We start from the raw sequence: 22,554 nt of genomic DNA, 5'->3' as shown, positions 1-22,554 counted from the left end.
CCAATTTATCGAATTTCTCATTAGCACACCTTGAGTTTGAGCCACAGTTAGAAAATTATTCACGTGTTTTCTGCTGGCCACATGCCTGGTTTCAATACACACACTTAGATTTTGATCTCTGGATTTGCTGTGTATGCTATAAAACATGCACAATTTTAATTTTTCTTCACGGTCATTCCCACCTGCTCTGCTGTTGAGGGCTTGGTGGACTTTATTCCATTCTCCTGTAGAGCTGACTCCTTCCTATTGTGTTACTCGACTACCTGTTAGAGTCTTCTTCAGAGCTTCAAACTCTACTTGAAATAATCAAAGGGTTTTTCAGGTTTTCTTGGCTATTCCTGTTTTTTTTTTATTTTTCCAACTAAACTTTATAATTAACTTAATTAGTTCTAAAACAAAACTTAACTGAAACAATGGTACTGAATCAGTCTGTCCACAAATATGGCCCCTGCTTCCAAATAAACAGTTTTATTGTTACATATATTTGTAGGATCTTAATTTTTTTTCAAAACTGCTTTAGATATTTCAAATGAAGTTTTTGCTTAGATTCTGTCACCTATGAGTCAACCATCCATCCTTTATCCACTTATCCACCTTCCTATCTACTAAACCGGCCAGCTAGCCATGGGCATCATGACCAGGCTCTTATGCTTCTAAGCACACAAAATCGCTCACCCAAATTAGCAATGCTTACTGCGAAATTAAGCTAGCATTCAATGATGTAGAAAGAGTTTCTACTTGGTTACATAATAGCCTCAAACATGTGAGATGCCAAGCCCTTGGATATAATAGGTTCCCCACTCATGTATAAGCAGTTTGTTTATTGAATGTGTGAAATATTAGAAGACTTTTTTTTTTCAACATCTCCGGGATAAAACAAACTGATGAAAGACAAGCTCAAAAGACCAGTGAGTTTATAGGCATCAAAAGCCATCCTCTGTTGATTTAAGTCTGTCTAATAGCAAAACAAACATAATGCCTGGCTGATTTGATTAGTTCAGATAGGATCTTACTTAAGATTACAACAGAAGAGGGTGCCTTAAAATCCTTACAGAATTCTATTCAGGCTGGGCTGATTTGTATGGGAAAAGGCATGAACAAGTGTGTGTCCCTGTTCACCCAGGCCCAGGAGAGTTTCTGGGATTGTATTAAATCCTCAAAACTGCAAACATTCTTACTTGCCAAAGAGAAGTGGCTCCAACAAAGGCGGAAGTCTGGTTTCCACAGCGCATTAATAGGAGGCCATTGAGAGGAGGAAACACTTAAGTTCAGAGCACTAAACTTGCGTTTTCAAGTGCATACACAGAGAATTAGTGCGTCTCAGCACAGCTGTGGTTAGAGGCAGACGTGACATAATTACCTCGGGCACATATTTATTTATTGCCTTGAATTTAAAAAATGTAATCAGGCTTTTGTACTTAAGGTAAATTTGACTTTTTCTTAGGCCAACAATAAGGGCTTCTTGCACCAATTAATTTAGATAACAGGCATTTCCTACTCTCTGAAAGGACTAACTTTCACTAACCCCAGTCCTTGAGAAAAAAATAAACCCAAGGTCATTCTCAAATAAAATCCCACATTCTTAACAACAAGAAAGGACTTGCACTTCATGAAAATGCAAGTCATTAAGAATCTGTTTGCAAGAATTAGTAGAAAGTAAGGCTATTATAAAGATTTCAAGACTCACAAACATAAGGTTAGAAACTACTCATTGGTAAAAAGTAAAAAAAAAAACAAAAAAAACAAAACTGTGAGTATGACAAGCACTGGATAAATACTGACACAGATTTTTCTTCCTTTACACTTCCCAGAAATCAGTGGTTCCAGGGTGACCACAAATCTGATGGCTCCCAAGTTTTGGCCATGAATAAATTTGGAAGACAAAATTTGTTTACTTGTGCCTTGGGGCGCATTGTCTGGAAAGACATCAAAGAAGTAAAAGGCGCTGTTGTGACAGAATTGCTCTACCCTTAGAGACTATTTATAGAAAATGCTCTGCAGTTTGTATCAGTGGATGTGGAAAGATGTGCTGGATTAATACTGAGGCTTTTCTGGGTAAGTGCAATAGGTGAAAGACAATCCATCTTTCACTTTATGAAGAAATGTCTTTGCACTCAGCGGTGCTGGCGCACATCTTTAATCCCAACACTCGGGAGGTAGAGGCAGGTAAATCTCTGTGAGTTTGAGGCCAGCCTGGTCTACAGAGTGAGCACCAGGACAGTCAGGGCTGTTATATAGAGAAATTCTGTCTCAAAAAAAAAAAAAAAAAAAGAAGAAGAAAAAAGAAAAGAAAAAGAAAGCAGTGTCTTTACTTCTCATGTTTAATAATTTGTTATCAACAAATGTAATATCATTATATTATCTTGAAAATTTTTAAGTTATAAAAACTTAACCTATAAAAATGTTTTCTAATTAAAAGCTATATAACCCCCGAAATAAAACAAATCTTAGATGGCTATTTCTCCACCAGACTTTACTTCAAGTTGCTATTAAATGTTTTAAAGCATAAAGCACACAACGGATAGAAGATTTCACATAGCGATCGATGTGAAAGTAAGAATGGCAATGTAAAATTATTACTGATACAGAAAGTTTGTCCAGGTAATTCGTGTGTACATGTATGCATGTGTGTATATGTGTGTGCATGTAAGCATGTGTGTGGGGAATAATGAATGTGTTAAGTGGAAGCCTGAGGAGCACACTGGCCGTCCTTTGTCACTGACCATTTTGTTTCTTTGAGACAGTATCTCTCACTGAACCTGGAAACTTCTATTTCAGCTAGTCTGGCAGGCCAGTGAGCTCCCCGATCCTACTCATTTCTAGCCTCCAATCTGAAGTTACAGGCACACAAAGCAGCCATACCTGGCTTTATGTGGGGGTGCCAGGCACCGAGCCATCTTCCTATGCCCTATCTAGACAAATTTTAGAGGAAAATGTCAGATCTTCACTAAAAACATTCAACATATAAGCACGTATATGATGCAATGAATTATACTGCTGCAAGTATTTGAAAATTATAAGGAAACCTTCTAGGTGCCGATTATGAAATGTGGGTAAAATGGAGTTTGAGGAGATTCCTTTCCTGGTTCTGTGTACAAAATGTAGTTACAGAGCTCACTAAATGTTAGCTCTGGGTAGCCAGTGGCTATAAACTATCAGCCTACTCCTGGGAGTATGAGTAAAACTTTAGCAAGTGTAGGTTCACCTAATCTAATTCAGGGTTCTCCTGCCCATGCTCAGTGGAATAGAGAACAGAAGCCTAAATACCGAATATTATCCAAATAAGTACAAGCAACCACCCACAGCTACTACAGAAACCAAGCAGAGGAGCAAACGGAAGCTGATCTGCAGTTTTGTTATCTGCAGTGAGAAGTCCCACCTGGCTAGCAGAAGCACACACTGGAGAAAGTACTCACGTTCAAGTCACCTCCAGACGCTGACTTCAAGGGGTCCTCATCACTATCTGCACCCGACAGCCCGAGATGCTCAGCCTAGAACACAGACATGCACCCCACCATCAACTCCAGGGACAATAAGCTCCAAGGAGAGCAGGCATCCTTAGCAGCTATTAAAACAAACACACCGGCATGGCAGGGCCAAGCTTCCCAACAATGGAGAGTGTTGAGAACACAGCAATACGGTTCTCTTCACCTTATGAGAAGGAATGCTGTCTGAAAATAGCTCCTAACCAAAGCACTCCCTCACTCCAAATTCACACTGTTGAGTCCACAACTCATGGGAACAACGCCACTTTGTCCTTTTTCACTTCCCTGAATGCATTTCTTCACTTTAGAAAATACTTAATTTAAAAACAGTAGGGGCCATGAACTGACAAGTTAGGCCAGCAAATCAACTGATTAACTAGGTCTTGAAGATTTCCCAGTTTTAATCTCTGCACAGTTAATGAACTGAGTGTACACAGAAACCATTTATCACACAGCTAATTCCCTTCCTATCCATAAAAGGCAAACAATAATACATCACCAGCCACACAATCAGGTAGGGAGAGCTAATTAGAAAATTCAATTTCCTGACTGCCTAATGAGAATCAGGGGACATGACCCAAGAATTCACAATTTCGATTATATCTTAAGATGATACTCGGGTATGTTTTGAAAACAACTGGTATAAGAGAATAAATGATGCCAAAGTAATACGAAATTGGTATGCATTAATAATTAAAATATAAAACACTGGACCAATGTTATGTCCCTCGCTTACTTGGACCAAAATTATGTCCCTTTAAGGTATACACTTTATTGACATTTTCTGGACATAACATTCACTCACCAATATACACCTTATTCTTTCTTTCTTAACAGCAACACACTAGAATATAACTTCAGTTTGAATGCTTTTGTAAGTCCCCATTCTCAGATTTTATTCTGTACTGAGACATGTATATGCCTGTCTGTCATCATATCACAGGAGTTTAAGAATCGTTTTAAGGTTACTTCACATGCTTTTTTGTAGATAAGGAAAGTTTTGCTAAGCATTATACAATGTGAATGAGTTATTAGCATAAAGGACTTAGAAAGGTGTTCGTTTTAACATTTATTAAGCTATAACTGACTGAATTACAAAGGCACAAGTTGCTTGGCCATATTGACCTGTATAATGCGATGATAATTCTTCTCTCCCAGGTCTTTAGGGATACTAGGTAAGGAAGTATTTAGCATGCAAAAACCTCCAACCATAACAAGGAGAGAGTCAAAGTGCTAGGGAGTGTAGGCATCAGACAAGCACACATACACACACATATACATACACAGAGTGGGTAACCCAATAAAGACAGGCTGAGTCAGTGGAGGTCTAGAGCAAAATATATTTAAATAAGGCAGTAATAAATGAAAGATGAGGTATATAGAAAGTGAAAAATGACTTGGAAGTCCAAGACAGAAAAGATGAGGTCCTTATATGAACAGAGCAGGTTGTACCAGCACTGCCTTTCAGTGACAGTCATGGGTTCCTGGTGTCAGGCCCTTTCTAATTGTCAAAAGTTATATGGCTGTCTCTAAACCTCAACCCTTACTGGCTAAACCAAGTGTATCTTCTGGGGTTAGCCTCACAGAATGGCAGAATTGCAGAATCAGCTAGATCGAAGGTGAGGGATGGGGAATGGTGGTTTCATTATGAACTGATAACCAAAGAAAGGCACAGCAGAAAATGCAGTTCCAGCAAGCTCATCTAAACAATACCAGGGACAAAAACACAATTAAGAGCCCTAAAGAATTTTGATTCTTTAATTTCATTTATACTAGAAATGAGAGGAAAAGAGGCCAGGAAAGGAAGAGGAAGAAAAGGAGTAGGGGAGTGAACTACCCAAGGCTAAAAAAATCTCACTAATGAGACATAGCCTGAGCACAAACTCTCAGGTAACACAGAAAAGCATGGTAAGGAGCACAAAAATATACAATTATATACCCCATCATTCACAAATCAGAATGAGAAAACCAGCCCAAGGTGTCACAGGAAGGAGGAAAAGACTGTGAGATCTCTAAAGACATCAGGGTTTTGCTGTTAGGAGTTGGAGTTCTATGCAGCCTATGCTTAGTGGAAGGCATTGGGTGCCTCCACAGCTGGACAGACCCTGGCATCATTCAGGCATACTGGCAAAGCAGGTTATGTTTCTAAGTTTTAACACCATCACCAGAAACCACAGGGAGAATCCTAATTTTAGGGTTGCAGGTTGAAGAAGGAAAGAGCAGGAAATGTCTATGTAGCATAGAGGTACAGGTCTGCAAAGTAGAGCTGAAAGTCTTCCTCACTCTTAAAAAGCCTGTGCCAACTGAGAACACGGTATTAATATTAGTTACTTACATTGGTCATTTCTTTAAGGAAAAAAAAAACCCAAAACTGTGTGTGTGTGTAGGGGGGGGGCGTGGAATATGTGTTTGTTACACACATATGTCTGGTTTTCTATAAGGAGCTGGGAGCCCAAACTCAGGTCTTCATGCTTGCACAGCAAATAGGCTTACTCACGAAGCCATCACTCTACCCTCAACTTTGAATGTTTGAGTCATAATTATTGGCAAAGAATAGACATTACATGATAGTAAAATACACTTATTAAAAGAAGAGTGTTAGTGTCTTCTTTGCCAAGTAGCTAGGCAGTATTTACATTTTTGAGGCTCTTCTGAGTAGTGAAAAGCAACAAAAACAAACAAAAAGCCCATCACTTTAACTCTTTGTAGTATGACTTTGTTATTGTACAATATTACATCTATAATACGCATATAAAGAGTTATTTAACGAAGAGTAAGAAGATCAAAAACAACTTACAGTGTTCAATGATTTCATGTCATGGTAAGAAGGTAGAAAAAATTTAAAAACTCTAGAAAACGGGCCAATTCCAGACAAATACAAATGGTCTTGAGTGCAGCCCTCCCAGACTGCCTACTTTAAGTTGAAAGGGAGACTGACCAGGTATACACTTAGTAAGGCCAGATTCACTCATTCATATGCCTATGAGTTGTGTGCTGAGTCTTGCAGCATGCCGTGAGAGTGTGGGCACCCAGCAGGGTATGGCTCACCTTCATCTGGGGAGTCCAGAGGTTTACCACTCTACCAATGACAAAACATCTTTATCTGAAATAACTGCCTGGAGCACAGAGTGAAGGGTCGGTCAGTATCATTGAACAGAATTCTTTAGAAAACTCTCCAGATAGGCTCACACCTTTCCACCCCAGAGTCACGCGCACTTGGCACTACCTTACTGCCGCTCCTTTTATTGACTTTGAAAAATCCCAGAAACTTTTTCTTCTCTTTATCTGTCTCATCATTGCCAAGTGATGATTTCCTGAACATTTCTGGAGAAGAAGGAGAGAAAAAAAAAAAAGAAGTTGTGTTTTTCAGCATTTGAAAAAGGAGATTAAGTACTTCACTTGTTAAAGCCTTAACGGAATCCTTTAATCTGTTAGTTCTAAGGGGAAAGTCATCACGATTTCATTCAAAGCCTTCAGCGCTACCTCAAAGCCCTCTGGCCCACAAGAAATCACATGGAGTTCTTACACAGGTTTTTAGTACTAAGGCGGCATTTTCTCTTTGAGTGGCTTGGTCCTTGTGGAACATGAAAAGAAGCAAATCAATGGAAGGTCAACGGCGATGCTCTTCAAGAGACGGCGAAGACGAACTGTGTCATTTTACATTTGCTAGCAGCTGCATTAAAAAAACTTAACTATGGTTTTACCTAATCAAAAATAATCAAAATATTACAATTTTTACCACAGTTAATGTGAATGTGACTGATCTTTTACAATTGCTTTGGTACTGAGTCTGCAAAGGCAGTGTTCACCCAAGACTGACAATTATTTTTCTATTTGGACTGACTGCTGAAGTTCTAAGAGCAAGAGGCGGCCTGTTGCTGCTCAATCAAATTATACTGCTGCAAGATTTGTGACATGTGAAAAAAAGAAAAACCAGTCTGCCTTATAAGCTATAAGCAAGGTTTAAAAATGCTAAATAAAACATGAACCCCCCCTGTTCTTTCCTAGAACATGGAGGAACAGTGCAAGAGATTAGGGTAGTATTTAAACCAGACCTCCAGGGGTACTGGTTATCATTCTTTCACCATAATCTTTCTTCTATATTCAATTAGAATCCAGTTCATTTTATTTTACATGTATTAATGTTCCCTACAATGTATGCTTGTGTTCTGCATGCAAGTGTGGTGTCCACAAAGGCCCAAAGAGGACGTCAAGTCTCCTGCAACTGGAGTTACAGATGGTTGGGAACAGCCATATAAGTTCTGGGAACCAAACCCAGGTCCTCTGAAAGAGCAGTAAGTGCTCTTTACCACTGAGCCGTCTTCTCTCTACTTGCAAAATATTTCCTTTTTAAAATTACCTTCTCCTATTTGCTTATTTAGGGCATTTACCTTGCCCTTATCTTCCAACACAATGACAGAGTTGGGGAACACAAAAAGCAAACAAAACCCAAAACAAAACAGGTAATTTGTAAAGGGTAGAAAGATCAACTTTCCCAGATCCAATTGCAGGCCAGCCAGACCTCGAGACCACTGGTGGAAATGCTTCCTGGTGGGATTAGACAAACTGCCATGAGTATATCAACCCCAAAACATCCATTAATGTTTGTATCTAATAATGTGTGGTTTCATTATCTAAGTTAAAGAACATAAAAGTCAATGCATTTAATAAATGTGTAATGAAATAATACTCTCCATTCAACAAAGCTAAACCCAGGCCCAGTGATTCTTAAGCCATCCTGCAGGATGCAGGGCCTTTGTCCTATTTGGGCAAGCCAGAACTCTTAATGACATGCTTCTAAGGAGATTAGTGGGCTTTGCATCACACAGCAACCAAAGGACTTGCTCACATGATGCAGTTGTACAAATACGCATGCACACACATAATTATAAGTTAGTCACATCAAAACCATCACGCAGTGTGGAACTAGGAAGAATAAAATACCTTATAGCACAAAGTAATATCATGTTTATGCATTACATGTATATTTCTAGTTTATACTGTTTTTTACAGTTGAATGGTATATGACAAGGATGTATTAAAACTGATAACACTGTAGAACCCCATAGACAAACAAGAAAGAAAATATGTTGCTGTCATATAGGCCAAACTATAATACCCACGAAAATGATAGATTGTAAGCTAGCAGAAGTTTTTGTTTCTTGTCATGAATAGAAAGTGACTAGCCACAGGACTAAGGGCACCCCATGAAGAAGGGTCATGTATGGTCCTGGCACCAGAACCATAGTGTTTGGAGAGGTGGCATCTCATGCCACTGTCTAACAATTATATGGTGCAGCTGCAGCAGGGCCTCAAAGTTTACACCCCAACCTGGGCCTCAAACTGACGGCGTATTTCTAAAGGCTTTACCTATGGATCAATGAGAGGTTCCTGACACTAGACAAACACCACAGAAAGGCTAGAGCCGAGCATCAGAAATCTCCACATTGGCATCAGGCAAAGCTCCCTAGACACACCTTGCTGTTCTGCCCGGGCACTGAGCTGTGGACAGACAGCTTTCCCTGGGGAGATGTAGTTTGAAAATTGAAATCATTTGAATGATTAGTGTGTGAATATTGTACTTATTTTCAAGGCTCACATTTAATCTCCAGGAAAGCAATCCCTATTTGGACAAGTTAAAGTGAAGGACACATGGTAAGAGTGAGCTGAGAAACACAAGAGGAGGAGAAAGTGGAAATGCCCCCGAATCTAATCCAGAGCACCTCTTTGTCTAGAAGGGGAAAGTGGAAAGGTGGCAGTTCTATGACGGAAGAGAGAACACGGGTGAGTTCCCACGTGGTCCACGTGGGCATTCTCATCATAGCCTGTCCCTAAGGTGCAGACACACGGCAGTAAAGGAGGATGCAGTAAGTTTACCTCTTTCCAGTCCCAGTCCACCCAAATCCCCAGTCTCCCAGAATGACCAAAGCCTTCACGTGTCACGAGCATTCAGAACAATGGTGTTCCTTAAAGAGAATGCTTGTGCACGAAATCCTGTTGTTGATGAGGAAGGTCAGCTATGGGTTGGCAAAAAGGACACTCAGCCCCATCACTTAGATCACCCATCACAACTTTGGGCTCCACGCAAATGTTGCTTTTCCTTTCATTAAATGCTTTTAAAATAAATCATCATTTATTATCTTTTAATAAATACTTTAGCAAAAATGATAAACTTCCTGCCAAATGCAGAAACTCATCAGAATATTAACTTTTCTAATATGTATGTTCATATGGGAATGCGTACACTCTAAAAGGCTCATTAAAACCACAATACATATATGTTTATGTTTGTATATGCTTATGCAAATATGCACAAATACATGCATGTAAATATGTGCACTCTCTTCATATATATGAGTATGTACATGTATATACACAGAGACTTTCTAAACAAGTGCCAAACTTGAACTAACCCTTTGCATACCTATATTCCTATGACACACGGGGTTTAATAACAATCCCATACTGCCGCATACACTGCAGCATGGAGGGCAGATCTGGGCAGGAAGCACAAAAGTCAGAACAACAGACAAGCCAAGGCAAAGGGACCTGGTGTCATTTTAGTACTTCCAGCTGAAGTTCTGAGCCACAGGCTTCAACAGTCTCAGCCCATTTCTACGGATTAAAGCAACACAGCAAATTCTCATTCTCGTCTACAACAACTGGGAAACTAAAACCTTACACCGTAACCTCATGTTAACCCAGCAAGCCTTCATCCCATGCCCGAGGTGCCTCAAGCCAAACTCAGTTCCTCTGGGGAACACACACATCACCTCCGTGCACCCTCGCATCGGCAGCCATGCAGAGTGCAGCCTGTGAGCTCACTGTACCTTGATAGCTCAGGGAAGGCTCGGACTGCGTTTTGGTCAGAAGAACTGGAAAAGGCAGGCAATGAGAGGATGAGAACAGCTTGGAGGTCGGCAGCAGCCCAGACCAAAACTCTAACTACTCCCTCAGCCTCAAGGGTGGGTTACAACGCCCACAAAAGTGACAAGGGCATATTCAGCTGGCCTCTTTCTGCAAGGCTGGACTCCTTGCCCCAGCACAGGCTGCTAGACCTGCTGTGAGCACAGGGGGCAGCAGAGCCTTGGGATTCTTCAAGCATGCATCAGAGTCCAGATGGCTGAGGCATTGGCCAACATCATTTAAACTCTTGCTGCCGTCTCCCCTTTCTCCAGCAGCTGTAGGACTGGAGGAAAAAGGGTTACTACCTGCTCCCCACCCTCTTGCAAAGGCATCCCTAGCAGCCCTGCCAATAAGCTTCAAAAGAGAGAAGGGTCCTCCACGACACCATCTGGAAAATGCTCCTCTTTTCTTAGATGTTTGGTGGTTAGCAGGATGAGATGACAGACATCAAAACAGGCATGGAACTGGTGAAAGGCATAGGCTTGGCTTTGGGCTGGGAGGTGTCCCCACCCCAGGGTCAGGAGATAGATTGTCATGGCAGAAAGTGAGGTATTCTGGGTCTTTCAAGTTCTGGTCAAGAGTGGAAAGGCTAAATTGGTGCATTTTATGTTTTGAAGCTCCCCATGGCCCTGCTAGAGCTGTGTTCAGTGTCCTGGCCCTGCTGAAGGTGTCAGCTTCCATGTCTCAGACACCTGTGAGCAGAAGGGCTTCTCCTTAACAGAGAGGCAGCCTTAACGGGACTTCGCCAAAAAGCAGCTTGGCGTCTGTTCTTTAAGATATGTCCAAGTGAAAGTGTGTAATAGAAGTCTAGGTGTTCAAGCCTTTCACTCTTACACTCCTTTTCTTTATTTCTTTCTTTTTTTTTAGGATTTTCTTTTCCTTTTATATTAGAAGACACTTCCCCCCTCTAAAACACCCTATAATCTAAGTTTAAACGTAACCAAACAAACATACCCTCAGCAATTGGATCTGTATTGCTGACATGGGGAGCACTTCTGTCTGTGCTGCCTACACCGGGAGCACTCCTGTCTGTGCTTCTGACCTTGGGAGCATTCCTGTCTGTGCTTCTGACCCTGGGAGCACTACTGTCTGTGCTTCTGACCTTGGGAGCACTCCTGTCTGTGCTTCTGACCTTGGGAGCACTCCTGTCTGTGCTTCTGACCTTGGGAGCATTCCTGTCTGTGCTGCTGACACTGGGAGCACTACTGACTGTGATTTTAAAAGATACTGGTTGGAAGCTGATGCATGAGGTCCGGAGTTCAACCTCAAGTACCACAAACGTGCAGCAATAAACTTGATTGGCTACAATGTTCTAATCTTCAGAGTACCTTTTCCAGGAGTCTAACTACTCCATGTACTTTACACTATTTGGAACTAAAACCCTTTCTTCCATGTCAAATGGGGGAATGACCCCAGAATCCCCAGAGAGAGGGTGGATTGAGATAAGTATGGATTGGACCCAAAGAAGACACTATGAGCACTGTTTTCACAATATATTTGCCAATGAAGGAAAACACATTTTTATTAGAATAAATTATCTTAAAAGTTGTATTTGAAAGGCTATAGAAGAACATATAAAAGACCAACTGTCTACTTTTAAAAGTCCAGTCTCTCTGGAGAATAAAGAACAAGGGCAGCAGTAGTGTTCTTCCAACTACTGTCGTGAGGGTCCCCTGCAGGTAATCGCAGCTGCTTTGACTTAATGGTAGCGACAGCTTGGCCTTGACCAAGGGCAGAGCTCCACAGACAATTGAAAGTCCATCTTAAAACTACAACGTTAAGGACTATAAATTCTGTTTTTTCCTGATAGCCATTTAACTAAAACTTCAAACCCTTATGTCAGCTGTAAAAATCTGATTACATATTTCTCTGCGCCAGCATTACATAGGGGCTGCCACTCACTTACGGCACGATGATCGTGCGACATCCACACCGCAGGTGCAGCATAGGCAATAAACTGTGTAAAATTTGTCTGTGGGACTGATCACGGGAACCACAACTGGTTGATTTCAGAAGATAGTCAATGTTCTTAGGGCAAATGATTTTAGATACAAGCAGAGGCTAAAGTCTGGGAGCAATGACAAATGGATCAAAACTCAAGCAATGTTGTAAATGGTCTCTGAGTGGGAAGGTGTACTCTCCCCTCACCATTTCAAAAGAATTGCTATTACTCAAAGTCAGAAAGCCAAAGTCATTTGCAGAGGTGGGAGGGAGGAACATAGTTAGCATCATAGAATATGACAAGAAGCCAAATTCCTCTTTTGCCTACTTCACTATTGGCCAAAAACTGAGGTGCCTGAAGCTTCCGATACCCATTTCTAGGTGTTGCTACTGAGAGCTGCAAGAAGAGAATACAGGGTTGTGTTCAAACCTCATGTCCGAGGCACTATGCATCAGGGTATGTACATCATGGTGAGCCTCACCTCTTCTATTGTCCCAGGCATACAGCTCCTTTATCCCTAATTCATTCAGGGACTTGGACAGCTCCAGCTCCTCCCCAGCGACATTGTCCCTGAGCAGAACCACGTGATCTGGGTTGACCTCACACTTTGCACAGATGACTGGCAGAATATTCTGCAGTGGCACCTCAGGGCTCACACGCACGACGGCCTTCTGTGTCCTCAGGTAATTCACTACCAGACGCACGGATTTCTGCAAGAACACACCAGACACAAAACTTCTATGATTGCATCTTTCTGTAATTGTTTTAATTTCTGCTTTAATTCTAGAACTAAGTATGGCAGGACTTTCCCAGCCCCTGGTCATTCTTCCACAGAGTTGGTGGGTTTGGGAGAAAAATAACATAATGAATACTGAAAAATAAATGTATGGAATATTAGATATTTACTAGGTTCTCTCTCATAATTAGTAACTACTAAACAATAGGAGAAACTGACCTCAGCGAGGCATTGAAATTCAAATCCTATATGTGTACAACCTTTCGCAGATTCTGCTTAGACTTGAGCACATGAAAGAAAACACTCTGTAAATGGTATGAATAGTCTTAAGACTAAGTCTTGCAAGACAAAAACGCTTTCTTAAGAAGTCGAAATATCCACATAAACATGTGAATATGTTTATATATAAAGGCATTATATATACTATAAGTACATGAGGTATGTACAGATGTGTGTATATTAAGCCAGAAATAGGTTTAGTCTTTTTTCAAATACCAGATATAATACTCAGAAAAAACAATTATAAGTACCTACAGTGACACTATGTGTCCCATCAGGAACCTGTAGGAGTCCAAGCTCCATGTGGACTACTTCAGTTCATGCTCACTGCTCTCCACAGAGTGCAAAGACCTTGCAAAGTTCAAGGTAGCTTGTGAGAAGAGTGACAGATTAAGGTCGTGGTCCCTCTGAGCTCTGAGTGGCAGGCTTGGTGGACTTAACGAACTGTAAATTAGGGCAAATATGGGGCACTGCTCCAGCCTGGGTTTCTTCAAGAGGAACCACACACATAATCTGGACTTAACTCTTGGTGGAGTCTAGGCAGTTAAGAAAAGCCAAAGGATATAAAGACGTCCTTTCTCTATGAAGTACTGCTTTTGTTTGAAGTATAATTGAGATTCTCTCACAGATTTAGTGTGGACAGGCACCAATTAAATGTTACTAATCACTAAAAACTAGAAATTAACTGCCAGTTTTGAAAGCAAGAAAGCTGAGTATATCTTCCAAGAATCTGATCCAGGTAGTACTGCCTTAACTAGAGCCTAAAGACCATCCTTAAAACCATATTACAAAGCACTCTAAGAATTTGGGATTAATTTTACTTGATAATTAATGGCTGCAGTAAAATGACAACTAAGATATTCCCTGAATACAACAGTCTAAATATTCCTAAATATTCCCAAATTTTCCTAAAACAATCTTTAAATACTATATTTTGATGATATTCTTTTCCTCTCTCCCAGCTCCTACCAGATCCAATCTACTTCCCTATACACCCAACTTCATAGTCCTGCCCTCTATCTCCTCTCTCAGAACCAAAAACAAATAGAAAAAAATAAAAATTAAAATTTTCCAAAGGGCCTATCCTTTCTCTCACTCCCAGACAGTAAACTCTTTTATGGAGCTCTGACTCTTAGGGCTAAAAGACATCTAGAAATATGTGTGCCAAGAAAGTAGTCACCAATTAATTAAGTAAAATTCAGCAAAACTGAGAAATCAATTTCTTGATTATACAGCTACATTTCAAGTGCTCAGTTGTGACATAGGACCTGTGACTATCATGCTGGGAAATGCAGTTTTAGGAACACTTCCATCTCCAAGGTAGCTCTGACGGATACCTTGCCCTACAACAGTTCCAACTTTATAAGAAGAAACGATCAATATTACAATAATAAGCATTAGTAAATTTGGAAAGTTCTTATTTCCTGTAGCAAATCCAGTCAGTACCTACCTTCACTTGGCATAGAAGAAGAAACCTCAATAAAGCACTGTATGTTAGGTACTCAAACCAAGAACAAGCCTGTCCTTGCTAGCACTCTTGCACATTGTGCACAAATCTGTCTATCCTCAGACAACACACATGCACCACTGACCTCAGGCACCTTGGGTTGGCCAGACTTAATTTTGTCTTCAGGGACTTTTTCTTTCAGAAGTACAGTGTGTACATTCAAGGACCCAATCAAAGTATTTGGCTTAAAACTCAAGGGTTGTTGGGTCTCAGAAGACCAGATCTCCAGGACATGATGAGAAGGATTCAGGTGGTTCTGAAGGCAAAGGTCAACCAGGAGGTCCATCATTGCATGGCTGAAAAGGAGAAGACAAATCATGGTTATCAAGACTGCTGTAGGCTCCTTTCTGTCTAACTGAGTAAGGCAGAACAGACAGACAGTGAATGCATGAGAAAGCCTAGAGAAGAGGAGGAGGAGGAAGAGGAAGAAGACAAGGACGACAACAGCAATTTAAAAACTTTGAGTTCTTATTCATGGTTACATGATGGCGTGTTAACAGTTTCAATGCTAACCAACATTACTAAAAGAAAAATAAAATTTTAACAACCTTTCAAAATCATAAGAGATGAAAATAAGAGTTCCATTTCTAGCTAAATCCATGGATCTGCTAGGTTTACTATCTAAATTCTAGAAGCAAAAACTATACAAGCTATGGTTCTATGGCATTGGTTTTCCAGTTATTTGTAAATATAAAGTATTCAAAGACTAAATTTTAAGTTGAAACAAATTGATAGTACTTTGATGAACAATGAGCTAACAAATAGAAACTGATAGAATCTACCAAGATTGAATCAAAGAGAAATGAGAATGTTGAACATAACAATAACAAATAAAGAGATCGAATCACCTCACCAAGTTAAACCTCACCAAAAAGGAAAACTTAAAACTAAAAGGTACAACAGAAAATTAAACAAAATAATCAAATAACACACCAATGTTTCTTAAACTCGTCAAAAATAGTAACAAAAGAATTAACAATCTCCCTACTACAATATCAGCAAACCACAGGTTGCCATCCAAAACAAACAGGGAGGAAAAAATATCTTCAACAAAATACTAGCAAATATAATTCAATAGCATAGCAAAAAGATTCGTCCCATGAACAAATGGGATTTATTTCTAGAATTCAAGTCTGGTTCAATATATAAGGACAAGTCAATAAATAATGTGATATATCATATCATCAAAATTAACCACAGAAACATATATACATCTCAATTCATATTAAAAAAATCTTACAAAATTCAATATCATGATTTAAAAATCTCTAACCATAATAGATACTAAGAACTTACTTCAAAACAATAGAAATCTCTCTCTCTCTGTGTCTCTCTCTCTCTCTCACACACACACACACACACACACACACAACACACACACACACACACACAGAGACAGAGAGTTAAGAAAATGAAGAAGAATGCACAAAGTACATGCTTAATTCAGAAAATATTACAGATGACTAGAACAACACTTCCTGGTCCTCCCTCCTTGGCTCTGAGCAAATACCATATCAAAAGAGTCTCCGAAATTCCCCATTCCGCATTCATTTATTCATCCATTTATTGTACCTAATGAACATCCAGGACATCTGATTGATCCAAAGAAAGACTCAAGACTGTCTCCAGGGCAACGCTTACCACATCTTCCTTCTAAGAAGACGCTAACAGCATGCGCCAACCCGTACAACAATAACTCACATGAAGCTGGTACCCTGTGTTCTCCCAGATATTGGGTAGGAGGGACCAGGACACCTTCAGCATTCACACATACACTAAGGAATGAGCAGGATAAGCAGGGCTGTGAATTCTGATTCTTCCGTCTTGGATACACACTCACTGCTCTCCCTACGCAGAACTTCAAGTCAAAGGAGAAAACACACTGCCATGTACCATAGTAAAGCCTTCCCCAAAAGAAATCTCTTCAAAAAAAAATACTAAAATAACCATGTATTTTTTTTTTTGCTGGTATTTTTCTGAGTTTTCTTTTTTTCAGCCCTGTCCATTTGGATGGCAGCCTGTGGTGTGCTGATATTTGGAGATATCCATTCTTTGTTGAGGAGTTTAAGAAGCATTGGCATGTTATTCTTTTTTTTTGTTTGTTTGTTTGTTTTTTCGAGACAGGGTTTCTCTGTGGCTTTGGAGCCTGTCCTGGAACTAGCTCTGTAGACCAGGCTGGTCTCGAACTCACAGAGATCCACCTGCCTCTGCCTCCCAAGTGCTGGGATTAAAGGCGTGCGCCACCATCGCCCGGCTGGAATGTTATTCTTTGAATGATTTTCTGTTGAATCCTTTGGTGCTAGGGTTTTCTTTTTGGTGGCTCAATAAAATAAAATAAGGTCAGAGGTGAAGCTCATGGGCACAACTCTTGACTACCCTGAAACTGGCACTGTGGAAAGATAAGCTGTAATGGAACAATACAATGGTGTCATCTTCAGGCTGAAGAGATGGCTCAGTGGTTAGGAGCACTTGCTGCTCTTGTACAGGACCTAGATTTGATTCCCAGCATCCTTGTGGTGACTCAACCATTTGTAACTCCAGTTCTAGGACACTCTCTTCTGGCCTTAAATAGCACCAGGAACATATGCAATGCATTTAATAGACGTGCAAGCAAAATGCTTATATACATAAAAATGGAAATAAATCTTTAAAATAATACTAACTTCCCATTCACTGTCTTTCTGGCAGCCAAGGGCTACTTACTATAGATTCACTCTTAGTTCTAGTATGAGCAATAGGAAGAGTCATTCTGGGGTTTCTACAAACTGGTAGTGCTGGGACTCAATTTATACCCATGCCGAAGGATACTGATTCCAGCTTTGTCTCAGCTAACCACACTGAGGAATCTATTTACACCATATAAACATATGAATACAAACTATCAAAGAACACAAAAAGCACACAGTCAGTAACTACTGTCATCCAAACATTGATGTCTGAAGAACAGTCAGAGTCCTTAGAAACATATCTGAAATGCAAAGCGCCATAAAAGGGAGCATACAAGATTTGGGGCACACCTTTTTGCCTTAACAACACCGGTACATGCCACTCTATGTATTGACAGTGTTTATCAAATCACTCAGTGTGCAAATCTCAACTTTCTATGACATTCTAATATCGCCTGGCCTAATCCCTCTGAAATACTGTCTTCCACCCTCCCACATCACCAAAAAAAAAAAAAAAATGTAGTTTTCCCATAGAGTGCTTCATCCTGAGGAAACTGAAACTACATTTCAGCATTTGAGGGTTGAAGCAGTTATCAACAACCAATAACCCACCTACTTCAACCTATCATTAAGTGGAGGGAGAAGCACCAAAAACCAAAAACCAAACCTTAAACCCCCAAAATACAATACACTAGACATGGCTCACTAGGCATGCTACTCAGAGAACACAGAGTCATTACTAACTCTGTCTTGAGAAGCAAACAGGTTCCCACGCCTTCCTGGTGGCTAGAACCTGTACCCAGCACAGATCAGTTTTTATAGAAAGGTGAGAAGGTTTGGGGGGGCAGATAGGACTGAAGTCTTAGTAGCTGCCCACCCCAGTCAACTCCCACTCCCACTAGGAGAACCCTGAGGGAGTTTTCTTCTGAGGACTGATTTGGTTGTAATAGGAATCTGGGTGCATATAAGAAAACACAGGATGCTGGGTCAATTTACTATGTGTCCTGAGGGGGTTGACACTTTATTTAAAAGAGGACACTCACTGGCAGGACTTGTGATTTACCACTATGTATTTCTCAAAACAGAGTGTGAGTGGAGCCAGGATTTTTCCAGTTTTTAGCACACCTGTTAAACTGCTACTTGGTGGCATTCGAGAAACTCTAAGAAGCTCCTCGGGTCTCTAAAAGCTCCTTTGATCCTCCTGGAGAAACCTGTCCAGGTAGGGAAAGACAGTTCTCTGCATAGGAGCAATGCCTCACAGTGAACAGAGGTACTAGCTGCCTACAGTCCCTGTGGGATTTTACTACAGATCCATTAGATCCCAGCTTGCCTCCTGTTGTCTATGAACCAAGAACTGATGACTTTGTTAACTGAGTGTTCTGTGTATGCCTCCACACGGTCTTAGTAAGTCCTGTATCTGCACCACAGAGAGTTTTCCAAAGGCAGGCAAGACTGCTTGGTCACTCATCATTCTCACAACCTGCTGAGTCTGGCCTCTCCTCCTCCCCAAGATGATCTAGAGAAGTCCTGGTGCCTGGTCCACAGCTGTCCTGACATCATCCTCTGGTAGGGGACTGGTGTCTACCATGGCAGCGTTCTTTTCGTGATAATCATATAGTCTGGTTGTGTGGAATCCTAAGATCACTATATGTGGCCTCTCTGACCCAGGGAGACCACCTGCACTGCTTTGTGCCTCAGTTTCCCCACAGGAAGAGCATTAGGCTAGAGTCTGCCTTAGATGGTTGCTGGAGACTCCACTGAATTAACACCTTCAATACACTAAACATTGTCAGCTCAGATGCAGGCTCCATGCCACGGTTTAAGTAAATGACAGCTCACTGTTCTTTTCCATGTGAATTGTATACTGCTCTGGCAGAAGATTACAGGGAATGTGAAAGAGTGCCACCCTGCTCTCAGCAAGTGACATCAGACTCTTGAATTGCAAAACAGTTTCCCCTAACTCCCAAGGAATGAAACTCAGCAATCAGAAAGTCAAAGACAGAGTCAGGAATGTTAGGGAGTTACAAAGTGCTAGAGATCTTGCCCAGGTGATGAGGTCATAGGAACACTCAGGAATCTGAATAAAACACAAAATCTCCCTCTGTACCATTTCTTTATCTAATCACCCATCTAAAATTAAGGTGAAGCCACAAGTTTAATAGAAGAGTAAAAGTTCTCACATAAAGCAGGAGTAACTACCTCCCAAAATCAAGTGAGGTGAGCTGGAGGGCTCACTTATAACTGTCAGTCTCTTAATTTTTTTCCTCCCACTGATCCTCCATGGCTTTTTTTGCTTTCTGCTGCCCCACAATACCTTTTAATATTCATAACACAGATGAAACTGTTTCTGGGCACTCTAATTATAAACTTGAAAAGTGAATAGAATTTTTACAAACTTCTTCCTCTTAAAAATATTGCTTTCTGCTGGGCGGTGATGACACACGCCTTTAATCCCAGCACTTGGGAGGCAGAGGCAGGCGGATCTCTGTGAGTTCGAGACCAGCCTGGTTTACAAGAGCTAGTTCCAGGACAGGCTCCAAAACCACAGAGAAACCCTGTCTCGAAAAAAAACAAAAAAAAAAAAAAAAAAGAAAAAAATATTGCTTTCTGCCAGGCAGTGGTGGCCTTTAATTTCAGCACACAGGAAGCAGAGGTTGGCAGATGTCTGAGAGTTTGAGGTCAGCCTGGCCTTCAAAGTGAGTTCCAGGACAGACAGGAAACCCTATCTAAGGGAAAAGAAAAAAATGTTTTCATATAAATATATGAAATATGTTTATTTTTCACACACACGCACACACACATATTTTTTCTAAATGTATACAAAGTTCAAAAATCGATTTTTTTCTGTCTCAGTGACTTCAATAAGAAACTGGTCTTCTGCTATAAAGCATATAAAGTCATATAAATGACTGTTTTCAGAGTCCTACTAAGGGACTAAACAAGAAATGAAGGGTCTGTGCCACCACCACCACTATCCCCGTGCTGGTGGGTCTCTCAGAGGTCAGCAGACCAAAGCCAGAGGGGCCACAAGTTAACTGCCTTCCTGGACTGAAGGGACTTTCTGCCTAGATCGCAGCCTGCTCTTATACCATTCCCTGAGACAGATGGAAAGGCACTGAAGACGCTCTGTCTGGGAGATAAAGATGATGAGGCCTCTTTATAGACTATATAGACTCCGGTCTCCTTCCTCATGGCATCAGGCCAGGAAGAGCCCAAGTGCACAGTCAGGACACAGTGCCTGGCCAAGGGCACTGCCCAGAGCTTGCTGTCAGCAGATCTCCCGATGAGGATCCTGTCTGAACCTTTAGGACTGTGGAGACACAGTTTGGTAGACCCCACCCATGGCATTCTGATTCAGCCAGGCTTGGGTGGGGCTGAAAAACCTATACTTCTTACCTGTTCCCTGGTGGCGTCAATGCCATAGGTGTAGGGGCTGACCTTTAAAATGTCCTGATACTAGTATCATGCCATGTACACCTGGGACCTATGCTGAATGAACAGTAACCGGGTGCTAGGCGTGCAAAGTGCTTTCAGGTATATCCCGGCAGTCTTAAAACAAACTGAATTTACAGGCTTGGCCAAATCTCAAACTGTTCCAATGCGCCCTACTTTCTTATATGGACCAAGGCCAGCATGTGGCCCCAAGCTCTGGGCGAGGCATACCACAAGGTCAATAATACAAATCCTGAGAGAAAGTCCAGTTTGACAGGTTCATGCGGCATCAAAGAGGCAAGGCAAAATGTAATCAAGGTCCTTGGCAGACAGTCTGCACTGAGGATTTTCACCAGGACAAGACACAGAAACAGTTAAGAACAAGATAGGAGACCACAAAGATGCACATCAATAGGGAGGTCGGATGGCCAGAGGCAGGATTTCAGATTGAGGCTGGAATCTCTAGCAAGAATGCAGTTTTGTGAAAGCCTGGGTCCTGGTTAACAAAGGCTAGAGACAGAAGGATGGACTAAAATTCCGGAGACTTATCTCTCGGGGCCATGCAGCTGCTGCCTGGCCATAAAAGGTCTAATAATTTGGGATTAGAGAGAGGTGAAAGTTGCTATCTGGAGAGAGCCTGTCTTCTTAAGGCAACTGAACTAGAAAACCATCTGAAAGCAATGTTGACTGGACTCTTTCATCTGAAGAGAGGAGATAAGCTGGGAATGCAGGGAAGCCTGGTGTTTGTCCTGTCCAGAAGCGATCCCATATGATGTGGGTTATGGGAGCAGGTGTGGACAGGTTCTGCCCCAAAGGTATCCCTTTTCTGACCGCAGTAGCTCTTGTCCTTTCTTAACTCTGTTCTCCTGTTTTTCACCCGTGTGTTACAAGTTACCTTTCTTCAGAGCCTAGAGCAGTGGTTATCAACTTTCCTAATGCTGTGATCCTTTAATTAATTTGTGGAGACTTCCAGTGGTTCTTAGCCTTCCTAACAATGTGATCCTTTAATACAGTTCCTTATGTTGTGGTGACCCCCAACCATAAAACTATTTCATTGCTACTTCATAATTGTAATTTTGCTGTTATAAATAATAATGTCAATATCTGATATGTAGCAGTATATAGATATGAGACCCCTGTGAAAAGGTCATTTCAACCCCAAAGTGACTGAGACCCACAGGTGGAGTACCATTGGTCTTTTGCATTCTGTGTCCAGCTTATAGGAGAGGCATGTGTCTTCTATATGATCTTCATTCAGAGGATATACTGTGGCCGACCTGGACACAAATTACCCTCAGAATAAGGAATTCTGGTTGTCTTAGAAATTCATCTATAGTCTACTTGCCACTCAGCATGTTTGTTGTTCCTGGGGTTTGAAGAAAATTGGCGCTGCAAAGTCAGATTTCTAATAATCTGTGTAGGCTGCAGAATAACCACTGCATGGCCTGGCAGGCAGTTTAGACTCTGTAACATGGACCTTCCTTATGTGGGCTGCTCAGCAAACGTTCCACTTTCCCCTGTGGGCTGAGAAACCCTCTTCCCAGAGACTCACATGAGTTTGCAATTCCTTATTTATTTTGCTTGATGGATAACTGAACATT

At 41.1% G+C, this 22,554-nt stretch overlaps 1 protein-coding gene across 5 annotated transcripts in view; it reads right to left on the bottom strand.

Moving 5' to 3' along the window:
- Positions 1-22,554, bottom strand: part of Cobl (cordon-bleu WH2 repeat protein) — a 222,498-nt gene that overhangs the window by 122,295 nt on the left and 77,649 nt on the right. For 3 of the 5 annotated variants that reach the window (XM_041669022.1, XM_041669025.1, XM_041669023.1), the window contains exons 3-6: positions 14,941-15,151; positions 12,815-13,043; positions 6,712-6,809; positions 3,417-3,491 (exon numbers count right to left, since the gene is read on the bottom strand). In XM_041669022.1, coding sequence (XP_041524956.1) covers positions 3,417-3,491; positions 6,712-6,809; positions 12,815-13,043; positions 14,941-15,151 — 613 coding nt within the window. The remainder of the gene's footprint in view (positions 1-3,416; positions 3,492-6,711; positions 6,810-12,814; positions 13,044-14,940; positions 15,152-22,554) is intronic. The other 2 variants (XM_041669024.1, XM_041669026.1) reach the window with 1 other exon arrangement.

This window comes from Microtus oregoni, unplaced genomic scaffold (assembly GCF_018167655.1).
Source record: "Microtus oregoni isolate MIOR12 unplaced genomic scaffold, Mior012 000019F_ref0000042, whole genome shotgun sequence".
Lineage (NCBI taxonomy): Eukaryota > Metazoa > Chordata > Mammalia > Rodentia > Cricetidae > Microtus > Microtus oregoni.
This window is presented reverse-complemented; position numbering and strand designations above follow the sequence as displayed.